Below are 19522 nucleotides of genomic sequence, written 5' to 3' on the forward strand. Positions count from 1 at the left end.
GTTTTCTAGCGTTTTTAGAGCATCTGGGCTTCGCGCCTTGTTTTTGCCTCAACCTGAGAGTACAGGCCTCAGCACCGCCAGTCCTCGCCTTCAGAATCGCTAATCACCCTCCACCCAGAGCCAACTCAAGACTTCGGTTGAGGGTTGAAAGCCTCTTCCAACAACGCGAACCAGCGTCTTTTCGGCACAGTGGGAGTTCGGAATTTTCTCCTTTGCGCTCTTGCCGTTCACTTTCTGACTGCATAAAGCAAATTCCCCTCGAGCCCTGAGGGAGCTGACTAAGACCCGCCTACCCGCCCGCCCCGCCGTCCTACGCTGGTTTCTGATAGGCTACCGAGGCTGTCCGCCTTGACAGGGAGTTGTGCGCAGGCGCAGAAAGGCTGCGGGACCGGGCTGAGGGCCGGCGACGCGGAGCTACCGGATCGGTTCGAGATGGTGAGTGTCCGCCGGGAGCTTGTGGCAGGCGCCCGGGAGGTGGCCGAGCACGACTTTCCACCACCCTGAGACTGCCCTTCCATCCTCCGGGGACGGCTCTGAGCGCCTGGCTGGGCATCCGTGGGGCTGGGCGGGGCCGGGCCCGAGCAGTTTGGAGGGCGGAACTGGGGCGGCGCGGGCCTTCAGACTCAGAAGGGACTGAGGCGGGGCCACCGGATCCGGCAGTCCCTTGACCGGAAGCAATTGTTTAGGCCTAGGCTCAGGGTGGACGGAGGTGGAGAGGCCTGCCCACAAACCCCTGCATCCTAGCATCCTGGACCTTGTTGCGCGACTATAACTGTAATGATTACATTTACAGGAAGCTTAATTCGTGTCTGGCTCTGCTAAACGCCTCCCCATACCTACATGTAGGTACACCCCATAACTATGTAGGTGTACCTACATAGATAAGTGGGTACACCCATTATCTCCGTTTTACATACTTGGAATCTAAAACCCAGTGAAGCTAAGTGTCTTGCCCCAGGAAATGGCGGAGGTGGATTTGAACCCTAGAGTCTTGATTGCTGCCTTTGTGTCCCCGTGATTCTTTCGAGCCGCTGGGACATGATGCATGAGTCAGAAACGAGCGGGATCCACCCTTGGGGTTCTTGCCCTACTGGCTGGAACTGTGGGCTCATTACGACTTTACAGGTTTGTTTTCTTGTGTTTTTAATCCTCCCAACTTTGAGAAGACCTTTAAATCAGGTTTAAAACCGTTCCCACATTAAAACCTGTGAATGGTTTTTAAAAATCTTATATAAGTATTTAAAGACTATAAGAAAAATGGAATAAGAAACAATGCCATGATCTGGAGTTAAGTAACGACTTATGATTAGGTATATTACCATTAGTCTTTTTCTCTTCAGTTTTTCCTCTATATAGTTTAGCAATGTACTTTGCTTTATAAAGTTAGCTAGTTTATAGTATAGAGGAAGTAACTTCATCTTTCACATCACTTTGTAAACTGTAAAAAAATAAATTAACTTTTAACAGATAAATCTTACACACAGTTAGAAAGAAAATCTGAGAAGATATAAGTGAAAAATAGATTTCCCACCCGACTGTGACCCCCCAACCTAGGTCTCCTTCAGAAACAAACACTGTTAGTTTGTTTTATTATATCTTTATGTATGTATCAGTTCAGTTGCTCAGTCGTGTCGGACTCTTTGTGACCCCATGGACTGTAGCACACCAGGCTTCTCTGTCCATCACCACCTCCTGGAGCTTGCTCAAACTCATGTCCATTGAGTCGGTGATGCCATCCAACCATTTCATCCTCTGTTGTCCCCCTCTCCTCCTGCCTTCAATCTTTGCCAGCATCAGGGTCTTTTCCAAAGAGTCAGTTCTTTGCATCAGGTGGCCAAAGTATTGGAGTTTCAGCTTCAGCATCAGTCCTCCCAATGAATATTCAGGACTGATTTCCTTCAGGATTGACTTGTTTGATCTTCTTGCAGTCCGAGGGATTCTCAAGAGTCTTTTCCAGCACCACAGTTCAAAAGCATCAATTATTCGGTGCTCAGCTTTCCTTATAGTCCAACTCTCACATCCATACATGACTACTGGAAAAACCATAGTTTTGAGTAGATGGACCTTTGTTGGCAAAGTAGTGTCTCTGCTTTTTAACATGCTGTCTAGGTTTGTCAGCTTTTCTAGCAACGTCTAGGTTTTCTAATTATGTCATAGCTTTCTCTAGGTTTGTCATAGCTTTTCATATATATATATATATGAGACACCTTTTTCTTACACGAATCAGAGCTTCCTGCAACCTATACCATGCTATTGTGTATTTATGTTCATAAAAGCAAAACATACTTTAGATGCATGTTTTAACAAATTCAAGCATTACCGAAATATGTAACTTAGAAAAGTGTATGTAGTCCCCATCTCACTCCCCTTTGCTGATCACTGTTGACAGTTGGATACGTCTTCTTCCAGATTTGTTTAGTGCATAAGCACATTTGTATATAACATGTTTATTACATGAAATTGGAACTTGGGTATTTATACATATTAAGCCAGTGCAAGAGACAAGGATTCGATTCCTGGGTTGGGAGGATCCCTCGGAGTAGCAATTTCATGGACAGAGGAGCCTGGCGGGCTACAGTCCATGGGGTCGGAAAGAGTTGGACATGACTAAGCAAGCACACACACAAGCTTACTTTAGGTTATATGTATAATCTCATTTTTTAACTTTGTTCATTAAAAAATGCCAAATATTTTTCATGTTGATACATACAAGTCTATTTTATCCTTTTATAGGGCGGTTTTCCTATTCCGTTGCATTATATCCATTTAGATGGTGAACAGTTTTTCACTCCAGACAATGCTGCAGTACTGTTTTTTTTTTTTTTTTTCCTTTGTCCACTCATGCTCGTGTTTATGTAGCGTTCTGTAGCAGTGATACTCTGGCGTGCGCATTTTAACATTTTGGGGGGGTGTGTGTGAGTCGCTCCGTCATGTCCGACTCTTTGCGACCCCATGAACATTTTGGTAGAAAATGACAAATTGCCCTTTACGCTGGTGATATAAAAATCGGCTGTAATTAGCACCCAGTTTTACTCCGCCACACAAGTATTTTCATCTTCGTACATTCTCCTTCCTCTTTGTTCATGTATTCACATTCAAGATATACCTGCTAGTTTTTTGTTTCTGTTTGTTTTAATACCCAAAGACATATAACTTTGTTGCTATCTCTTTTTGTAATGAATGATTTTTAGTGACTACATAATAATCAATGAAATATTTTTATCATAATTTGCCAAAGCCTTCCCCCAGTATACATTTGGGTTGCGTCTAGTTCTTCACTAATAGAGATAGCGCTGTGATGAATGTCTCTGAATGTGTAGTTTGTTTTTCTTTCTTTTTTCCCCCCACATTTATTAGATTATTTCCTTAGGAGAAATTCTCAAAGAATTTGAAGCAGGGGGCTCAGCACATAGGGTTCTCATAATAGTGTTGTCCTGTAGCTTTCCCAAAAGGTCTTACTGCCTTTGTACCAGTTTTGCCGTAATAACTGCCAACGTTCAAAAACATAACCTCGGCATTGCTGTAATTTTCATGTCTTTATTTACAGGGAACGTTGAACATTTTTCTTGTGTTTGTGGTTTCTCTGAGGTATATTTTCTCCTCTTATCCTTTTTGCCCACTTAATTTTTGGAGACTTGCTGTTTTTCTTAATCATTCTGTGTGATGTTTTGAAATTACTCTTGTCTGTTGTATTTGATGCAGATGTTGTCCCCTCCTTGTAATTTGTTTTTGTTTAATAGAAAGTAAAACTTTTTTATACTTGGTCATCACATTGGTCACAGTTTCTTTGTGAATCATTTGCTTCAATGGTTATCCCTCCCGTGCCAAACCAACGAATAATCCTGGAGTTTTACTGCTACTTGTTTTTTTATTTGTGTGGAGTGTTTTTTGGTCTGTCAGCAGCATACACCTAGAAATTAGAGAACCCAGGAGCCTGGTCCCTTCTCTGGTGCAGACTCCCATGTTAATAGAAATAAAGACTCGGGGTGCTGAGGATCCCAGCCAGGCTCTTTCTAGGAGCAAGGCAGGAATTTGGAGATGTGAGCCAACCCCGAGGGGCTACATATTCACTTAGATATATCTGGTACCAGTCGGCTAGCACTGCAGGGATAACAGACTTTAGAGACAGAGGTGGCATGACTTGAATGCCTGGCTGGGATTCCTCTTGCATCTGCTAATGTTGCTGTGGCTGCTCCTGTCTTTTTGGCATCATTTGTTTTCTTTCTTTCTTTTTTTTTTTTTAATTTAATTTTATTTTTAAACTTTACAATATTGTATTGGTTTTGCCAAATATCGAAATGAATCCGCCACAGGTATACACGTGTTCCCCATCCTGAACCCTCCTCCCTCCTCCCTCCCCATACCATCCTTCTGGGTCGTCCCAGTGCACCAGCCCCAAGCATCCAGTACCGTGCATCGAACCTGGACTGGCAACTCGTTTCATACATGATATTATACATGTTTCAATGCCATTCTCCCAAATCTTCCCACCCTCTCCCTCTCCCACAGAGTCCATAAGACTGTTCTGTACATCAGTGTCTCTTTTGCTGTCTCGTAGCTCCTTCAGGGCTGAACCTGACATTTGTTTTAAGCAGTTTCTCCTGAAGGCAGGTGCCTACTGCCTCCTGTAGACCTCATGACCCCCACTCCCCCAGGCCTAACCCCACCCTACTAGCTGTGGTCAGGTTGGAGAAGCTATTCTCTAGTCTTCCAGGGAAAAGTTTTTATTAAGTTTGGTTACTTAAAAATTCAGAACCTCTGATTATTGAAAAACAATGTAAACTTAAATTAGAAAAGTGGGAGAAGTGTAATTTATATGATGGGCAGAAATCTAAAATTTCTAACTTCAGAGTTTTTGAAAATCAATAAAATTAGTAGAAAAAGCAAAAGACTTGAAAAAGGAGAGATGCAGACAGTCAAATTCTAGCTTAACTTCACTGATAAGTTTTGTTTTGTTTTTTTTTTTTCTGACCAGCCTCATTGATAATTCTTTTTTTTTTTTTTTTAACATATATTTATTTATTTGGCTGTGTTGGGTCTTAGTTGTGGCATGTGGGAACTTCGTTGCAGCGCACAGACTCTCCAGGCCAGGGGGCGTAATAGTCATGGTTCCATGGCACGTGGGATCTTAGTTCCCTGTCTGAGGATCAAACCCACATCGCCTGCATTGCAAGGCAGATTCTTAAGCACTGGACCATCAGGGAGTCCCCTCGCTGATAATTCTTAAAAATTAAAGAAAGGTTGACTTTCTGTTATTTGGGTTTTGCCTGTCAGATTAGCAGAGAATCAAACCTTCCAACACCGATTCTCTACTCCTCGAACGTGCCGAACTGCTTCCGATTTCACTGTGTTAGTTTTCATGCTGCTTTCTGGAGTAGTTTTCTTTCCCATCATTCAGTTCTTGGCTTAAGGATTACATCTTCGGGTGTTCCTGACCACACTCATCCAAGAAACATCCCCCTGCCCACCCCGGCCCCCCCTCCCCCGTCCCTGTACGCTGCAAGAATATTGCCACTTGTTTTTGAAAGTCTCTTGTACCAAAATCTGAACTCGTGAGGATGGGGACATCTTCATTTGTGGTTAGTGGCGTATTCAACTCTTCTCTTGACCTGCTGTGTGTCCTTGGGCAAAATGCTTCTCCTTTCTGAACCTTGGTTTCCTCCTTGTAAAATGGATCTCATACTAACCATGGAAGGTTCAGATGAGATGTGTCTGAAGACATTCATCCTAATATCTGACCTGTAGCAGATACTGAGTAGGTCAGGTATACTTGTGTGTCCTCCCTTTCTTGGTAAGCATGTTTACCTTTTAAGCAGCTAGATCTCAGTGATTGGGTCTCATTAAATTTAGGATCATATAAACCCTCAGTCATCATGCTGGGTACTGTAAGCCCAGGGTACTATACTTAAAAAGGTTGATTTTGTAAAACACAGTTGAGGAAATGGTTTTTATTTGTTCCTCCAGTATCTGTTGAGCTGTACCAGGTACTGGGATTACAGAGGCTGGGTTCCTGCTCCCAGGTTTCCTTGGGTCTGGAGGAAGAGATCGGAGAAGGCAATGGCACCCCACTCCAGTACTCTTGCCTGGAGAATCCCAGGGAAGGGGGAGCCTTGTGGGCTGCTGTCTATGGGGTCGCACAGAGTCGGACATGACTGAAGCGACTTAGCAGCAGCAGCAGGAGGAGATAAGCAGAACAGACAGTTACACTCATTGCTGATAAGTGCCGTGGAGTCAGGGTGCCTTGGGTACCTAGAAGAAGGGCAGGTGTCCAGAGCAGGCCTCCCACAGGAGGCTCATGAGCGGAGTCCAGAGACTTGGGAGTTAGTTACATCTAGTGGTGAGTGAGGGAGAGGAGGTTGCCTGCTTTCAGAAGAAGCTGCACTCACCAAGCCAGGCCGGGCTCAGGCGGGCTGTGCTTGCCCCCTGCAGTCCGTTCTCCACACAGCAGCCAGGACATCCTTATGAAACAGATCATGTCATTGCTCACCCGAAACCTGCTAGCAGCTCCTCACACCCCCTGCCTTTAAAAACCAAAGTCATCACTCTGGTCTACACCACCACTGAAATCTTGTCTGATCCTGCCTCCCTCTCCTCTGGCTGCCTGCCACTCACTGCCCTCAGCCACAGTGGCCCCTTTGCATTTTTTCTGGAACACTCTCCCTGGAAATCCACCTGGTTAGCTCCTTTGTTTCCTTTCAGGTCTCTACTCAACTATCACCTTAGTGAGGCCTTCTCTGACCGCCTTGTTTAACATTGCCATCAGCCCCTTGCTTTCCAGACCCCCATCCCTACTGAACCTGACATTGTATTTTATTTATGCTTTTGCTTAATGTCCGATTCCCTCCCCCACTCCCCCCCAAAATCAGCTTCATGAGGACAGGGTTTTTGTTGTATTTTGTCCAGCACAACACCCCTAGACCTCAAACAACATCTGACACATAGAAGATTCCCATACAGTTATTGATGATTAACTTGTCTTACAAAATTTCATCTTTTTCATTTCAGCCTCACTTTCCAACCTCTAGGGGTATTTTGGACTTCAGTTCTTCCATCTTTAGCTTTCCCCATCCCTAGTTTGATTGCACGTTGATTGAAATGTCCTAAACTGCCATCCTAGTTATTCTTATGTATTCTTATTCTTACAATGTTGAGAATGTCAGAGCTCTATAGTCCCAAGTCAGAGATCTGTGATCTCTTGGATACACAGAGAGATGGGTTAAAAAATGTTTTTAAATAAAAATAATATAGTAGAGTAAAAGAGGCTGTTAAAAAAAAAAAAAAGAAAACCTTATCTATAATTCTCTACTCTTGGTGTGGCTTTTTATTTCATTCATGATCCTTCTAGCCCTCTTCTTGTTTTCATGTGGATACCATTTCCCAAGTACTTTCTCTTTAAGGTGTTATAAATATTTTGGTCACCATTGTTAATGTGTTACATTCCTGTGAATGGACATTCGTAATCCCCTTGATGTTTTCCCTAAATGTTGGGCAGTTTTGGCTCTTCCTGCTTTTTGTTATTGAAGGTGTCACTGCAGCAAACATCTTGCCCTTAGTTTTCTCGGATCGTTTCCTTAGGATGAATTTCCAGGAGGGTTACCAGGTCAGGTTGAGTGCTGTGTAGTATTGACCACTATCATATAATACTTTATCACTCCTCTCCAGAATAGCGTGTGGTCGGAGCTCAGTGAAAGTCCGATGAATGAATTAAGATCTCATCCACGCACAACCCACTGCATTGTACTTTCAGTCCACATAGCTAGCCGTGTCCTTTTACCAAGGCTCCAGATTACAGAGGCGTCTGGCTCTTTGCCATTTTGTAGGAGGAACTTGTTTGCCCTTCCTTCAGCATCTGAGAGTATTCACACGTCAGTGGAGAGTGGGTGGCAGTGACTGGATTGTGAGGCTCGGGCCTACTAGAAAAACAATCTTTCTTTGTGCTGTCTCCATCCTCTGTTGAGAAGCTCCTCCTCTGGGCCAGCTCATCAGCCTGTGAGGGCGGGGTACAACTCTCTTGGTGAACAGAGCCTCTGTGTCTGACCCTCAGCCTGTGAGGAGCTTTGCACTAGATTCTGGATGGGTCTAGAAGGGACCTCCTGAGAACAAACACACTTGAAGGCCAGTTTCCATCCACAGGGGGAGTTAGGCCTAGTTCAGTTTAACAGTTGTTCATTGAGCCCCTGCTCTGCAGACCATTAGAGAGACTTTAAGTCAAACAGCACCTACTGATTCCCAGAGAGATACAGTCAAGAGTTCAGGGAGTCCGTTGGAAATGGCCAAAGGCCACTGCATTGGAATCAGTAAAGGCTTCGTGGAGGACGTGATATCTAAGATGATCCTGAAGAATTTGTTGGATTTCAGCGAAGAAGAGGCCTTGTTTGGTAAAAGCTGTGGAGGCAGGGAGATATGGACATACAGGTGGAGAGTGGAGGGAAGGGTGGAAGAGATGGGAGTAATTACGGAGAAGGTCTTGCCTGGCGAGGTGAGGACTCACAGTCTGATTGTCCACTCGGTTTACAAGTCGCATGTGCCAGAGTAGCCCACCCAGACCACCTCCGGGTGACAAATGACAGTGTATCTCCTTCCTGTTAGACACCTCCATTTGGAATTTTTCAAATCATGAGTTTCCTCTGGTTTGTCCCCCAGCTGTACCAAATAGCTGAGTCATGGATGTGCCTATACTCCTGGGAATAGTATTTGAGTTCTGCTTCCTAAGTGGGGGGCAGAGAGCCCCTGGTGGGCAGAGGGAGCAGCCCCGCCCCACACCGGGAATGTGTTGGTTTTGATGCTGGCGGTGGCCTCGGGGCTGTTCTAGGTAGTCCCGGGGAGCTTGCAGGAGGTGCCACGTGCCTGGGTGTTACCTGTCTGTTGTTGGGAAGTGTGATTCATCTGCTGGGGGTACAAGGGAGTTGATCCAGGCTTCCTGACCGCTCTAACCTTGGTCTTATTCTCTCTGGCAGGCAGAGGTGGAGGAGACCCTGAAGCGACTCCAGAGCCAGAAGGGCGTGCAGGGAATCATCGTGGTAAACACAGAAGGTACACCCTCCTTCCAGCCATGAGCTGAGTGCAGGCCGGCCCCCAGAAAAGAGCCTAACACGGCATAACAGTTGCTTTTTACTAAACCTCTCATGTACCTGATCTAGTTCTCATCCTTTTATTTATTTATTTTTTAAATCACCTCCAGTTTCCGAGCACTATTACTAGAATTCTAAATTTAAAAAAAGGAAAAATCCTCCCTACCCCACTGCCCTGACACGTCATTCTTTTCAGAGTGCCACACTTCTTCAGTCAGCCCTTGTCCAGTGCCTTTTCTCTTGGTCATAATTATAGTTGTCACTCTCTTGCGTCTGTTTACTCATGAGTTTCTGTTCGGGGTTTTGATTTTGCTCCGTGGTTTACATACGCAGACTTTTTAGCTCAAGTCCCGTGTTCATTCTCCATCCCCCGTTTATGTTGTCTCTGCTTCTCTTTTGCTGTCTCTCAGTGCTGTCAACTGCTTTGGGCCTATAGTTTTCCTTCCTCTTCTGGGACATTATTTCAACAACTGTTAAAGTGTACAGATGCTAATTTTTCCCAAACCGCAGTAGACGTGATGAAGAAGGAGACCGATATTATCACACACCTGTTCTCTGCCAGGCCACGGGCTGGTGCTTCACAGACAGATCGTTTCTGTCATTCCTTGAAGCGGCTCTGTTGTCTCCATTTTCCAGTGGAGAAGAGTGAGTCTAGAAATTCCATTTTCCTGCCATTATGGAGCCAAGATTTCATCCCAAGTCTGTCCGAGCGCACTTGGGCTCTTTCTCCCACAGGGTTCCATGAAGGACCGGAGAGTGGCTGCTGGACTCAGTCCCAGGCTATGTCCAGGGTGACCCAACTGGGCCCCCCTGCCCCGTTCTCTAACGCAATGCATCCAGCCAACTTGGCTTTGTTTGACGCGCCTCGAGAGTCTCTGTGTATTTGCATTGTCATTCTGGGCCTTATTTTGGAACGGCAGAATTCTCAACAGTGCCTGCTTAAATAGAGCAGAATGAAAGTCACCAAGGGTGACAAATTGAAGGTGGCGTGTCCTCAGTTAGAATGTTGTTTTCCAAGTCGTCAGACCCCGGCCAGCGCATAGCTAGGTAGGATGTGTGCCCCAGCTTTGTCAGGCTCTCATTAAACCGTGTGCTCACTGCACTCAAAGGAGGCAGCGGGGTGGGGAGCCTGAGGACAGTATGGGAGGCGTCTCAGGTCCACCACTAATCAGCTGGGTGGCCAGGGCTTTCCCTTCCCCTCTTCAGAACCTAGCAGCCTCGAGCTGCTTCCTTGGTCCTTGCTCCAAGGAGCTTCTTGCTCTAAGACCCAGAAGACTTGATATGAGACTCTTCTGTAAATAGACATTTTTGACCCCAGCTGGGGAGAAACAGCCCCAGGGGCTGACTCCCCAGCTGGGACCCCCTAGACTTCCACCAGTATTCCAGACCACAAGCCTTCATTCTTGTGTAAAACTGCCCCCAAAGTTGAGCTTTTTCATTAGGAAAATAGAGCCCCAACTTCTTACCTTTTTGATACTGATGAGCACTTATTTTTTGTATACTAATGTGGCAGTATGGCACAGTAGCTAAGAATACGGAATGTGGAACCAGACTGCCTGGGCATGAATCCTGACTCTACTTTCTTATCAACTATGTGATCCTAGACAAGTCTCTTAGCCTCTCAGCTTGTTTCCTCATCTGTAAAATGTGGACAGCCACACTGTCTTTTTCTGAGGGAAGCTTTTAGAACAGTGCCTGATGTATAGTAAATGCCACATGAATGTCAAAAATCCTTGCATTTGTGTTTATTTATTTATCCGTCTATTTGTTTGCTTGTTTTTTTGATGGCCGAGCCACACAGCATGCAGGATCTTAGTTCCCTGACCAGGGATCGAACCTGTGCTCTCTGCAGTGGAAGTGTAGTGTCCTAACCACTGGACCACCTGGAAATTCCCTGTGTGTTTTTTAATTTGTGGTCCATTCATAGATCTCCCACTTCAGATTCTCATTTACATTTCACACATTTCTGAAAAGTAGGGACATTTGCCCATTTTTCAGATGACAAACCAGAAGCTGAGAGCAATCAGGTTGACCTGCCCTGGATCACCCAGCCACAGATGGAGGTGGTCAGAACTCACTGCTCTGGGGGGCCCTTAGCCCCTCTGAAGGCTTGCATTAGAGGTGTTCAGTCAGGGTGATTGTATTAGGGATCTCTGATACTCCTCTGGAGCTTTCCATCTCCGTGATTCAGTTCAGCTGCCTCTTCCAGCAGGATGTCCTCCCTGACCAGCTCAGCCCGGAGGGATTATTCCCCACCCCTGAAATCAGGACATGCTCTTGTCCCAGTCATTTACCAACCACCTGCCACTGCCTGGTGATGTCTCACCCTTGGCCAGATTTAAATGATGTTTCATAATAAAAATGTACCTTTAAGCAGACTTAACCAAGAATGGAATGTAAGGAACATCCTATTTGTACCCTCCAGACCCCTGCCATCTGCTGCTACCCACACAGGGCAAAATAAAAGTCTCAAATGTGTAAATACCTGAGGGCAGAGCTTTATCTCTTGTGATCATTTCTGTATCCCCAGCACCCGCAGTAATGCTGACACAAAGTTGGTTCTCAATAAATACCTGTTAAGTTTTATTAATGTGTTTTAATTGTTGATTGATGAGGGGGGTTGGTGGGCGGACCTGGCTATACAACCTGACAGATCTGAGCCCCAGATTCAAAATCACGGCTTTGAGGCACCAGCCACCACTGCAGGCGCTCAGCCCCCGTTTGTGGAGGCCACGGCCTGCAGTTGGCCAGCTACTCACTCGGCTGTCTTTGAGGTGCTTCCCAGCTCTGGCGTCTTGTGAGTCTGGACTTCTCTCTTGTGCTTGTTTGAAACTGTCCCCCATGTTGGTCCCTGCCCCCCGCTTCCACCCTGCCGGCTCTATGTTTTCTTTCGTTTTTACAGTGAGCCAACAAGAGCTTAGTTTCTTTTCTCCCTTACACGCCTTCTCACTTGGTAGACGTGTGATCACACTCATGTCAGTATATTTGAACTACTAAAAGCACACCTGTGTCTACTCATTTTTTAACAACAGTCATAAATATTTGATGCAGTCTCCCCAAAGACACTGGTGAGCACATCAGATCTGCCTCTGGCCCTTCGGGAGCGTCCAGTCTGCTGGGGACAGGCGTCAGGATCACTCCCGTGCAGGCATGATCTCAGACTCGAGTAACTGCCCTGCAGGACAGTGGCACGGTGCTGGGACTATAGAACGGGGGCGCTGACCACGTCCGGGGGTGGAGGGAGACGTGAGGGACAGTGGGAGTCAGGAGAGAGCAGGGAAGGGAAAGACAGTTCCAGGCAGAGGCGCCTGAGAGAAGGTGGCCTGATGGAATACAAAAAGAAAGCCAAGAGCTTTGCCCTCACCCCCAGACTTTGCCATGCCTCAAGACTGGCCCCTCAGGTTACCTGGGGATGGGGTTTATAGCATGGGTAATGTCAGTAATAAATCAGCACCTACTCTGTGCATGCTTTTGCTCAATATTTCCAGATGAATTAAGACACATTTAGCCCTCCCAGCAGCACGGTGAAGCACAGGCATTATTTTACAGATAAGGAAGTGGAGGCCTAGGTTAGATCACTTGTGTAAGGTCACCTAGCCAGGAAAGGGCAGAGCCAGGGGAGAAGCCCAGGTCCTCGACTTCAGAGTTCCTACTGGTCATCCTCTCAACTGCTTATACTGCTGTCCCGAGGAAGGTTCCACCACTGAATGAGGCCTCGTGGGGCCCTGGTGGACACCTGGTTGCCACCCAGGACACAACATCTGCCCTGGTGACCTGGTCATCTTCTCCTTTAGAGGCAAGTGATCACTGCAACCTGTCCTCATGACTCCACTTGGCTCAGAGCAGCCTCTGACTCACAGCTTCTCTTGCTCCCATGCCCTCTTCTGCCTACACTCACTGTGCCATAGTAAGACAAGGTTTGGTCAGCTTCTTTGCCACCCATGGGTAGGTCTGCGGTTGACTGTCTTTGGCTGTGCCTTTGGCTGGTCAGTTATAGGCCAGATGGCAGGGTCCTAGAGCCGAAATCCAGCCACTGATGTGTGGGGAGCGACTTGGGCCACGCTGGGAACAAGAGCCTGTGCACTGTGAGCACTCGGGGCCATCGATGGAGCCTCTGGCTGACATGTTACAGTGATTCATAGGCACCTGATGACCTAGCTGTGGCCTGAGGTGTCTCAAGCTAAGCCCCATTCCTCACCTCCATGACAACAGGTACCGTCCAGTGAGGGCGGGCCATTTAATAGTTCATCGCAAGGAAGCAGTCCTCAAAACAGAAAAGGCTTGGTGCAGGATGTTGTTCAGTACGAGGTGATTAAGTAAAAAATGCAGCCTGAGTCCCCAGCAAGAGGGGAATGATTAACCCTGTGGAATGGCCACTTGTGGGCTCTTTGAAAGTAGTAGCAACGCTGTTTACAAGGGTGTGTACAGACAGAGAAACAGGCTTTAACGTGGGGCACCGTCTTGTGTGTAGACAGTGTGTTTATGCCTGAGCCTAAGCCTTCCTTGTTAGGAACTGGAGCAACACACTAGTGATGGTTCTGTCTTGGCACAGGCTGACCTTCCTTCTTGTACTTTTCAGTATTTACAGATTGGTAGGAACTGTTCTCTTTGTTCATATTCTCAGTGTTATGAGTGATAGTCTATCCTTCTGTTGCTGGAAACCAGTCAGTATGTGGCCCTGTGAAGGGAGCCCAGCAGTGAAGCCAGCAGGCCTTCACTGGAATCCTGGCCCCACTGCTTGTGTTCATCTGCTGTGAGACCTCAGCAGGCTACCTCATTGCTCAGAGTTTCTGTTGCCTGGTTGACAAGTAAAGATGGTGACACCATCCTTAGAGCATTTCTGGGAACTGGAGCTAGCATCCTTCAAGTGCCCAGCACTTGCCTGTCAAGTCCTCAGTGAACACTGGGCGATGGCTGTTAACTGCCAGTCTAGGCTCTGGACTTCTGGGCGCGGGGCTGGGAGCAGGGCAGAAAGGCACTCCCAGCGTTCTGCTCAGTCTCTGCTCTCCCCGCAGGCATTCCCATCAAGAGCACCATGGACAATCCCACCACCACACAGTACGCCAACCTCATGCACAACTTCATCTTGAAGGCCCGGAGCACCGTGCGCGAAATTGACCCCCAGAATGACCTCACTTTCCTTCGAATTCGCTCCAAGAAAAATGAAATTATGGTTGCACCAGGTAAGGGGTCTTCCCCACCCCTACTTGAGAGCAGACCCTCACTCCATGCTTGGTAGCTATCGGGAAGGCTTCGGGTGTGGGTGTGTCCATGGGTTCCACAGAAAGGCCTGAGAGCAGAAGGCACAGATTTGAGTGTCTCATCGGCTGGCCTGGCCCAGCTGGCATCCCCAGCAAGTCCTCATTCACAGTGACTCTAGGCAGACCCTGTCCTGGGTTCTGGGCCCTAGTAGGGAATTATGGTGTCATGGGGGAGATAGACATCTAAGTGTGTGTGTGTGTGTGGTTCAGTCATGATTTGGGGGAACTCAAGGAGCATTTGGGCACATGGAGGAGGGCGTGATTAGGCTTGCTTGTGGCAGTCAGCAAAGGCTTCCCAGAGGAGGGCACAGGTGAAGGGGAAGTGAGTGGGGTGGGAGTTGGGGGGGTGGAGTTGGAGCTGTGCCCAAAGAAAAAAGAACGCAGTGATTCTAAACCAAAGTGTGAGGCAAAACCACCATGCACTCATTCATTCTAAAAAAAAAAAAACACAAAAAAACATTAATTTGCCCACTTCTTAAATACAGTCCTGTTTCTGTGGTCCCCATGCAGACAGTCTTTCCTCCAGCATGGGAAGGGATTGCTTTGTTTTCACATGAAGTACCTGGGGACTATGTCTTAGCATCTGTTCTCAGGGTGACGAGATGCTCACCCTGGGAGGTGCCCTTAAGCACTGGGGCCACAGGAGGGGTCAGCAGGGCCACCTGCCCTGCCCCACTTCACTCTCATGCACGGCCTGCTGTGGTAGACGGATCCTCCAGCACTGTTTGCAGTTGCTCCTCTCTCACCATCCCCTTGGTGGCTGAGCCCCGAGGTGAGTGCGCATGAGGTGTTGGAGGTGGCTGCAGTGCAGCCTGTCTAGAGCAGCAGGATGTGTGTAGGAAGGAGGGGAGGTGATGTGTATGGTCCGATTTAGAAGGCCTCAGGCGCCAAACTCAGCTGTCTGGACTGGACTTAGTGAGCGGAGGTTTCTTCAAGGCAGTCAGTAATAGGATTGTGATTGGGGGCCTGGACGAAGGAGGGCAGGGGGAGGGCTGGCACAGTGACTGGCCCTGGGCTTGCCACACAGGCAGCGAGGAGGCTGGCTGCAGAATTCTGAGGTCATTTGAGAGGGGCCAGCCCCTCCTTGTGGCAGAGCATCACCACTCCTGTCCCCAGGCCTGTCCAGGCCCAGTGGAGCTGTTTGGAAGGCTGTGAAGGAGAGCCCCATAGAGCCAGTCACGGGGGCCCCCGGTCTCCTGGGGACTCTCCCTAGAGGGCTGGGGACAGAGCAGGTCAGTCACAAGTGAAAACATAGAATAACTTCAGAGTCATTTATTCCAAAGACATACATACATTGTTTATCAACATAATCATTCTCTAATGGGTCTCAGGCCAACCAATGATGAGGTCTCTGATTCTGTCAGAAAATAGACTGCAGCGGGCATGCCAGCTATTTTCCCAGCTTCACCTCTTATGAGTCCAACCTTAAGCAAATAACAGAGCACCAGCAAACCTGTTTCCATCTCTGTAAAATGTCTGGCAGGGGACGGTCCTGCTCTGGTATTCGGAGATGCCTCATCTGGTTGAATATGTTGGCACGAGGTCAGCAGAAAAGCTTGAGATCAGATTTAAACTCAAATCCCTCTCAAGACTTCATGCTGCGTGGTTACAGACAAACCTCCCCTCCCCTAAAAGTCAGGCTGCCAACCCTCCAAATCGGAGCAGACCTCATGCCCCACCTGGGAGCCCACAGTGTGAAGCAAGGACAGATGTCTCCAAATCGCCAGACTCTCCATAGACAGCATTTCCTGGCTTAAAGCTTCTAAGAATGTCTGCTTGGAACAGGGCAGTCAAGCCTTAACACACGACTTCCCACAAAGCACTGGAGTGCTGTTACTGAATGTGGAGCCTGGTTATTTGGAAGAAAAGACATGGGTATTGCTAATAGTATCTATTCATTAGTTTTGTTGGTAGCTTGTTATTTCTATTTTTATTTGTGATTTTTCACTTACACAGATTGCTTAGCCATGAGACTTGGTCATATAATAGCTGCTCCTTCCGAGATGTCCATCGTCAAGGGAAGAAGCAAGGTTTAGGCTTGAATCTGAACAGACACAAAGCAGACATGGCCAAGGTTTTCACGTGTTCAGCAAGAGGCAGACCAGAGGTGCCCAGCACCTGAGTCAAACTCAGCTCTCCCACCTGGCATATTAGCCTTGGCTTGGCCAAGTCATTTAATTCTCTGAGCCTTAGTGTTCTCAGTAGTAAAAATAAGAAAACACCGGTCCCTGCCTCATAGAGTAATTCGAGGATTCACTGAGATGCTGTTTGAGAAGGGATCAACCCAGAGCCAGCATGGGGAAGCCTTGGTAAATGTTTGAGTGTGATTATTAAGTGGGCAAGGTTTAAACACCCTGCTTCTCCCATTTCCTCTTCTGTAAAATGAGAGGCAGTCAGGCTCACCCCAGAGGACTTGGACTTGCTATGATTTCATAACGGACATTCCTTCTGACTGGCTCAATCCCCAGAGCTGGAACTCAGGTGCCTTTGAAATTTTCTAGTCCAGAAGGTTCTGGAAGGCCAGCAACTGAAGTTGTGACAGAACTGACATTAACCCAAGACTAGCAGGGTTGAGGTTAGAATTCCATCTTGGATACTAACTGTCCTGGTAACCTTAAACAAGTGGCTCTCCCAGGACCTGGAGCATCAGCATCACCTGGAGCTTGTTAAAATGCAGATTTTTACATTTCGGACCCACGGACCCCAGGCCCAGTGAGTCCGAAGCCCTTGGAGTGGGGCCATCTGTGTTGTTTTAAACAGCCCACCAGGTTATTCCAGCACTCTGTAGTTGGAGAACCAGTACTGTAGGCAGTTCATTTAAACTCTGAACCTGAATTTCCCAATGCAAAAAACTTGATAACCCTACCTCCCTGTTGGTACTGGGAAGATTAGAAATGAGGATGGTCTGCCAAGCGCCACTGCTGGGCAGGGTAAGGAGCCTGCTTCCCTATAGCGTGTGCAGAAGCCTGCACAGGAAACATGCGGGTTCATCTTGTTTCCCCAGCCACAGCAAGCAGCCTGAGCGTCGATGCTTTTTATCCCTCTTCACCCCACCAGCATTTTACAGTTGGTGATTGAATGATTTATTGGCTTTGTGGTGTGTTTTTCTCCCATTTTACAGTTAGTGATTCTTTTTCTCATGTTTCCTCTCTTGCAGATAAAGACTATTTCCTGATTGTGATTCAGAATCCAACTGAATAAGCTGCTTTCTTGGCTCCCTGCGTCATTCCTTAATTTAATGCCCCTCAAGAATAATAGCGTTAATCATGTCCATTGACGGGCACGTGGAAGGCACGTTGGAGCCCTCCCAGGCTGGTCCGTGACCCGGTGGGCTGCAGCCCCTCCCCCCAGCATCATTCCTGGCCAGCTGCCTCTGGTTTTCCGGGAGGAGAATCACGTCCAGGTTTTGGAGCAAGAGCTTGTGAGAAGCCCACGCCCTGTTTCCTTCTGACTTTGTCGCCCTTGGAAAAGGCTGTTTTTCTTTAACTAAAAATAACCAGAATGCTTACCCGGCTGGCTGTGTGTCTTTAAACACGGGGTTGAAAAGGTCTTGCTTCCTGTGTGATCACATGGTCTGGAGGCTGAACCCGCGCCGCCCGCAGCCTGGGGGTGCTCTGTGCTCCTTCAGCACCTGTGGCCACACTTGCTGAGCCGGACACGGTTTATAACGTGTCCTGGTTTCTGGGCCTCTTGTCCCTCGCCATCCCTTTTATCGTTTCCCACGCCCATCAGTGTTTTGAAAGATTTTTTTTCCGACTGCCCGTCACTAGGGAAAGGAGAGCGAAATCTGTTGATGCCAGGTGTGGCTCATGTCACCTTCGTAGTTTGCTGCAGATGGGGTGGTACAGCATCTTAACGGTGAGGAAGTTGGGTTCTCTGGAATGGCTTGCCTGAGATCTCATGGACGGAGCACAGGCCTCTGACTCCAGCAGCTCTGCTGTTTCCATATTGCCTTCCCTAGAAATCCTAAGTGGTCTGGTTCACCCATGTGCTCACCCTGAGTAAGCATCTGCCTTCCCTTAAGGCGCGGAATGGGGTTGGGGGTGCGTTCACCACTCAGTGAAGCCAAGCTGTAGGCCACTGGTCACCCAGCAGCACTCTGGGGTTTTTCCCTCCAGAAACTGTATTTTTGTTAGGGTTTGTTTTTGTCTTTGTTTCTTGTTACAGAGGAAAAGGGCTTCCCTGGTGGCTCAGATGATAAAAATCCCCCTGCAATGCAGGAGACGTGGGTTGGATCCCTAGGTGGGGAAGATCCCCTGAGAGAAGGGAATGGCAACCCACTCCAGTATTCTTGCCTGGAGAATTCCATCTACAAAGGATGGTGGGCTACCGCCCATGGGGTCACAGAGAGTCAAACACGACTAAGATGACTACCACTGGCTGACAGAAGTAAAAGGTTTCAACTATAAAGCTTTCCCCCTCCTTGTCCTGCTCCCTTCCCCAGCAGTAACCTCCATCTCCAGTGTGTGTCCATCCAACAAAAATGCTTTGCTAAATTTTCCAGTGAAGTTTCCTTCACAGAGCACTCCCAGGGGAGTGTACCCTTGGGAGCCTGGAGGTGTAGTTTATAAGGGCTCAGCAAAATTTCTTCAAAATCTGTTCTAGTGGAAGATCATAAGAACTTTGCACTTCATAATCTGTTTGTCTTAGTATAGGAATAATCCTTTTAAATACTTTCCCCCAAATCTTCAAGCACACCTGATCCTCTGGGCAGTCACTGCGTGCTCGCCCTGTCACTGTGGGCCGGGAGGCAGTGATCACAGACGACACTGATCAGGGCTCGAGAGGAAGTGCGATGTGACCACCATTGTCTTTGTTCTCAGAGGCTATTGAGACTTGGATTCAAATCTAAGGTTCTCCTGTCCTTCTATCTTGAGTTTCTTCAAAAAGAGTAGCAGGGGAAGATGGTCTGATTGACAAATTACCCCAGAGGGGAGGTCAGGTTTCTATTACAGGATTATAGGAGGTCTGGCTCCAGGGCAGGAGTTTGGAAATGGTTTGGGGACCTGGCCCTCCTCCCTGCATTTAGTTCCCCGACCGCTCCCTCTTGTTTGCCTTAAAATTCACCATCATAAAACTTCCCTCCAGGCTCCGAGGAAAGTTTGGGCTCCCTCTGGCTTTGTGGAAAACCAGATGGTCTATGAACATAATGATGCTCCACCTCCTAATCCCCTGGGCAGTGGAACCCAC

At 47.6% G+C, this 19522-nt stretch overlaps 1 protein-coding gene across 2 annotated transcripts; it reads left to right on the plus strand.

Annotated features, from left to right (window-relative positions):
- The first annotated feature begins 332 nt into the window (after nucleotides 1-332).
- On the plus strand, nucleotides 333-17840 carry DYNLRB1 (dynein light chain roadblock-type 1). Of its 2 annotated transcripts, none has more exons than XM_061437335.1 (4): nucleotides 333-435; nucleotides 8958-9033; nucleotides 14087-14254; nucleotides 17490-17840. In XM_061437335.1, exons 1-4 carry the CDS (start codon nucleotides 433-435, stop codon nucleotides 17531-17533), a joined length of 291 nt encoding a protein of 96 aa, XP_061293319.1. In that variant the 5' UTR covers nucleotides 333-432; the 3' UTR covers nucleotides 17534-17840. The 2 variants fall into 2 exon arrangements, with proteins under 2 accessions (XP_061293319.1, XP_061293318.1); XM_061437334.1 differs by lacking the exon at nucleotides 333-435 and adding an exon at nucleotides 667-1125.
- The last annotated feature ends 1682 nt before the right edge of the window (nucleotides 17841-19522 follow it).

Source organism: Bos javanicus, chromosome 13 (genome assembly GCF_032452875.1).
Source record: "Bos javanicus breed banteng chromosome 13, ARS-OSU_banteng_1.0, whole genome shotgun sequence".
In the NCBI taxonomy this organism is placed as follows: Eukaryota; Metazoa; Chordata; class Mammalia; order Artiodactyla; family Bovidae; genus Bos; species Bos javanicus.